The sequence below is a fragment of the Cebus imitator genome, unplaced genomic scaffold (genome assembly GCF_001604975.1).
Source record: "Cebus imitator isolate Cc_AM_T3 unplaced genomic scaffold, Cebus_imitator-1.0 Scaffold356, whole genome shotgun sequence".
Classification (NCBI taxonomy): domain Eukaryota; kingdom Metazoa; phylum Chordata; class Mammalia; order Primates; family Cebidae; genus Cebus; species Cebus imitator.
Window position 1 is genome coordinate 978570 of NW_016107671.1, and position 5602 is coordinate 984171.

The following is a 5602-nucleotide window of genomic DNA, read 5'->3' on the forward strand; positions in this document are numbered from 1 at the left end:
AAAAAAAAAAAAAAAAAAAAAAAAAAAAAAAAAAACCGGACAAGTTTAGGCCAGGTGCAGTGGCTCACACCTGTAATTCCAACACTTTCGGAAGGCCAAGGCAGGCCAATTACTTGAGCCCAGTAGTTTCAGACCAGCCCAGGCAACATGGCACAATATCCCATCTCTGCAAAAAAATACTAAAAAATTACAGATGCGAGCCACTGCATCTAGCTGTGATTTTTTAAGTGTATCTACAACTAAATAAATATTAAAAGGGGCCTGGTGCGGTGGCTCATGCCTGTAATCCCCGCAGTTTGAGAGGCCGAGGCAGGTGGATTGCCTGAGGTCGGGAGTTCAAGACCAGCCTGACCAATATGGTGAAACCCGTCTCTACTAAAAATACAAAAATTAGTGGGGCGCAATGGCACGCACCTGTAGTCCCAGTTACTCAGGAGGCTGATGCAGGAGAAATGCATGAACTAGGGAGACGGAGGACGCAGTGAGCAGAGATCACACCATTGCACTCTAGCCTGGGCGACAGATCGAGACTGTCTCAAAAATAAATAAGTAAATAAATATTAAAAGGAACTTTGAAACAATTTCATCTGTGTCCCCCCATATGTGATATGTTTAGTTTACATATGTTTATATACACACATACAAGCCATCTCTGGATTTTATCACTGGGAAAGCTGTTGTTGTTGAATAGGGCTGATGTCTCTCCAGGTGTATCTTCTGAGCACCTACTAAGTGTGTGGTCTGCGTGGGGTTCAGGGTGTCTCTGTTCTGGGCCCAGTGGGGGTGACAGAGAGGAAGCTGGTTGCCAGGGGAATGGCAGTCACTGTGCCCTGGTACAGGTGCTGGGGAAGGGAGGAAGCGCTGTGGTCGGTGGGGGGTGCTGAGCCTGGCGTGGGGGTTCAGAGAACTTCTCCAAAAAGGGTGTGTCTGTGTTAAGGTCCGAGGAGGGTGGGACTGGGCCCTCACAGAAAGCCGTACTGAAGTACCAAGCCCCAGCATCTCCAAATGTCACTTCATTTGGAGACAGGGTCTTTACCAACAGAGGTAGTCAAGTTAAAATGAGGTCATTAGCATAGACCCTAATCCCGTTGGACTGGTGTCCCTGCAGAAAGGGGAAATGCGGGCACCGACGCAGGCAGAACGTCATGCGAAGCGGAGGCAGAGACAAGGCTGATGCATGTATGTGCTGGCACCCACTGGGTGCTAGCAGGGAGGCCAGGAACAGATTCTCCCTCACTGCCCTTGGAGGGAACCACCCTGCCGACGCCTTGACCTCAGACTTCTGGCCTCCGCAACTGTGAGACGACACAGTTCTGTCGTTTAAGCCACTCAGTGTGGGTATTTGTTACAGCAGCCCCAGCAAATTAACACAGGTGGGCAGGGGGGAGCCTGCAGTGGGGTGAAGGTGGGGGGGTTCCAGGCAGAGGAAGCAGTGTGTACGGGTAATTGCTGAGGAAGGTAACAGGGTTCAGCAGAGCCTGACTTGGGCCACAATGAAAAGTGGGGGCCTTATAGTATCTACTTATTGGGGTTGCCGTGAGAATCAAGATCCACGGGTCTTGTGTGCATGATGGAACACGCCCTGTGTGCCGGACACGTTACAAGTGCCTTGTGACCAAGACGGTGGCACGTGCTTTCCCATGGGGGATATGGGATGTGAAACAGAGTATAGTGCCATGGAATGACGGCCTGGGCTACTGAAGGCCAGGAGGACCTGTCTGAGGGGGTGGTATTAGACAGAGCCCTTGTCAGCTGTGCCTGAGAAGACTTGGAGGGAGCTCACTGTGGGCAGCAGTGAGAGCCGGTGCAAAGGCCCTGGGGTAGTCCTGGATGTGAAGAGTGTGAGGAGCAGCAAGAGGTCAGTGTGGCTGGAGCACAGCGAGGAGGGGAGAGTGGATGGGATGGAGTGCAGAGCTGAGGGGCAGATCGTCCAGGGTCTGAGCAGGAGTCTGGGCAAAGAACACAGCACCTGGTATAAAACGTGTGTAGTCAACGTGAGCCTCCATCATTAATCCCGGGAGCAGCGGGAGGCTGCCGAGGCTTTAAGCATCAGTCTAGTTTTCAGAATCCCCTCTGGCTCTCAGCATGAGCTCAGCACACTCGCCTGCTGATATCTCTAGGGACACCGTTTCTGTCCCTGACACATCTCTCCCCTGAAGCTCTGTGTCATCCCCCGATTTGAATGTCCCCATCTAGGTCATAAAAGATGGCACTACAAAGAACAGGATGGAGGAAGGCAGAGCCCCTCACTCAAGAGACATGAGTCTTGGGCTCTGATCCAGGCTGCGTCTCTCACCAGCCGTGTGACTCTGGGCCTCAGCTGCCTCATCTGTAAAAGGGAGAAGACAGGTCCACCCCATGGAGCTGTTGTGGGATCCAGTGAATTCATTCGCATCAAAACACTTACAGCTGAACCCAGATGTGGTGAGTGCTCAGTAAATGTTAACTACTGTATCCTCCAACTGAAAAACCTTTTTGCAACTGCACACTCCTCTCCTCTTTCACTTTAAAGCAAAATGGCCCAGATGAACTCTCATGCAGCTCTTCAATTCTGCCTCATCCTTTTCTCCTGAGAGAGGAGAGACCTCAAGAGAACTCTGGGAGGCTTAATCCTAGATAGTCAGTTCTCGGCTCAGCACTCTGGCCTGGGCCCTGCCCCCTCTCCCCAGCTCCGCCCTCCCCCGGCCCCGGCCCCGGCCCCAGCCCCAGCCCCAGCCCCGCCTCCACCCCTCCCCACCTCCTTCACTGGCTTCTCACATTGGCTCAACACCAAAGGGTTTCAGTCTCCGTCCCACACTTCTGCCCTAGACACATTTGCCCTTCCTCAGGGGCTCTTCCAGCCTCACAGCTTCAGGCTGATTAACACCCAAAGTTCTCCCTCCAGCCTGACCTCTCTGCTGAATTCGGGATTCCTTACCCAAGGGCCTCCCCAACGCCTCCGTTCGGATGTCTCATGCACATCTCGCAGCGAAGCATCCAGCATTGAGCTCCTGCGCCTTCCCCACGCCTGCTCCCCACTCAAGGCAAGTCTATCCTCCAGGGTTCAAGACGCTGCATCATCCTCAATCCCTCTCTTTCTCTCACACCACATCCACCCTGCCAGCAAGCCCGGTCTGCTCCATTTCAGATAATCTATCCGGAACCGCCCCCTTCTCACCCTCTCCGCCCCGCACCCTGCTCCCGCCCCCTCATCTCCGCTTGGACCACGAGACAGCAGCTCCTCCCTGCTCCTCGCAGGCAGCTAGAGACCCTGGAATGCCCAATTTAGATCCTGCCCCTCCTCTGCTCCACGCCCTCCCATGGCTCCATCTCATTCAGGGCAGATGCCAAGCCCCTTCCACGTGGCCAGCAAGACTCTCCATGTTCTGTCCTCACACCCTCCCCTGGCCCAAACTGTTCCAGTCACGTCCTCCTGCCCACAGGTGACGGTGTCTCTCACTGTCTCAGGACCTCTGCAGCTGCCTGGAGTGTTCCTCACCCAGATAGGGCACAGTGCTAACCACCATCGACCTACTGCATGCTTCTCTGTTCATTCCATTTATTGCTGGTCACCCCAACTGGAATGCCAGCTCCCCAAGAGGGGTTCTCGCCTGTCCTCTTCGCAGCTGCAGACCCAGTGTGTACGCAGTGTGCTCACAGTCGCCTGTGCAATGACAGTGTGTGGCATCACCCATTTTCCGCCCCAGAGACGCCCTAGTGTGGCTCTGGCGCGCGCCTTGCTGGACGTCCAGGCACTTACTTCTTTGGGTCACTGAAGGGGAGTGGCCGTGGTGGGGGCTCCTCCGTCCTCTTCCACCCTGTTGGATGCTTATTGCGCACAGGCTGCTTGGAGAAGAAGGACTTGGGGACAGAGGCGGAGAGCTGGAAGGGGCTGGGCTGGGCCAGCTGGGAGGGCCGAGGAGTCTCTGTGCTGGCAGTTTTGTAAACCTGAGCCGGGTAGCCAACCCTGGAGCCCATGTCACTGAAAAGCAAAAATGAAAGAGATAAAAAAACCAAATCCATTCCACATTTGGCAAGACAGAGCTACTGAAGTTTACTCTTGGGAATCGAAAAGTTCATTTGCACAAGAGAGACACAAATATATCACCACTGTGGAAAATTCCAACAATATGGAAGCCTATCTGTGGAAAAGGGAAGGCTGCCCGAGGATGGCCTTCTAGCACATTTGGTTCCTCTATGGGAATCTGAAACATTCACCCCGGCCTCCCTGGTACAACCTATGCAGCTAAAGGTGGGGATCACACCTCCTGCACATCTCTAGAGGGAACCATGGCTTACAGTTTCCTTTATTTCCTCCTTAATCTTTCTCTTTTTTTTTTTTGAGACAGGGTCTCACTCTGTCACCCAGGCTGGAATGCAGTGGCGTGATCTTAGCTCACTGCAGCCTCGACCTCCTAGCCTCAAGTGATCATCCCACCTCAGACTGAGTAGCTGAGACTACAGGCATGACTGGCTAATTTTTGTAGAGATGGAGTTTCACTCTGTTTCCCAGGCTGGTCTTGAGCTTCTGGGCTCAAACAATCTGCCTGCCTTGGCCTCTCAAAGTGTTACGATTACAGGTAGGAGCCACTGCACCTGGCCTTTAATCTTCTTTTTTTTTGAGATGGAGTCTCATTCTGTTGCCCAGGCTGGAATGCAGTGGCACCATCTCAGCTGACTGCATCCTCCGTCTCCCGGGTTCAAGCGATTCTCCTGCCTCAGCCTCCCCAGTAATTGGGATTACAGATGTGTGCCACCACGCCCAGCTAAGTTTTTTGTATTATTAGTAGAGATAGTGTTTCACCACGTTGGCCAGGCTGGTCTCAAACTCCTAACCTCAAATGATCCACCTGCTTCAGCCTCCCAAAGTGTTGGGATTACAGGCGTGAGCCACTATGCCCGGCCAACCTTTTTCTATGCATCAAAAACATACACAAGTGTATATAATCAGAGAAAGGGGACATTTTTTGGGGGGTGGGTGGGACAATTATTGGTTTTTGTTTATTTGAAGAGACAAGGTCTCGCTATGTTGCCCAGGCTGACCTTTAACTCCTGGGCTGAAGTGATCCTCCCACCTAAGCTTCCTAAGTAGCTGGGAACACGGGCATGTGCCATCACACCAGCTAGGATTATATATAAGTTAATAAATCCCTTTTGAGGGTCAATTTAGTAGTATTGCAGGCTGGTAGTTTTGACTATAGTCAAATGAGAAGACTGGCACATCTCCCCAGTGACGACAAAATTGACCACAACCAACCACTTCATTCAGCACTCCGAAAACTGACCGAACACATGACAATCTGAGAAGAATTTACACTTGAGAAACTGAACTTTAGGCAAGATCAGAGGAAATTCATCGCATTTTATCCTTCCCCCCACCCCTTCCCAGCTCAGTGAATGAAGAAGTTCTTCCAGAGCAGAACCTTTGGGACGGTATCAAGGGTACCAACATATGTGCCACAGGAGCTTTGGACGGAGAGGAGAGAAATGGCAGAAGAAATATTTGAAGAAATAATGGTTGGAAACTTCTCAAATCTGATGAAAAACATTACACATCTAAAAAGTGCAACAAACACCAAGTAGGAAAAAACACAAAGAGATTCACACCTAGAAAAAGACTTGA

General features: G+C 51.8%; 1 protein-coding gene across 3 annotated transcripts in view; it reads right to left on the reverse strand.

Moving 5' to 3' along the window:
- The window catches only part of SIPA1L3 (signal induced proliferation associated 1 like 3), a 293992-nt gene that overhangs the window by 24554 nt on the left and 263836 nt on the right, over window positions 1-5602 (reverse strand). For all 3 annotated transcript variants that reach the window (XM_017506624.2, XM_017506623.2, XM_037730739.1), the window contains one exon: window positions 3740-3961. In XM_017506624.2, coding sequence (XP_017362113.1) covers window positions 3740-3961 — 222 coding nt within the window. The remainder of the gene's footprint in view (window positions 1-3739; window positions 3962-5602) is intronic.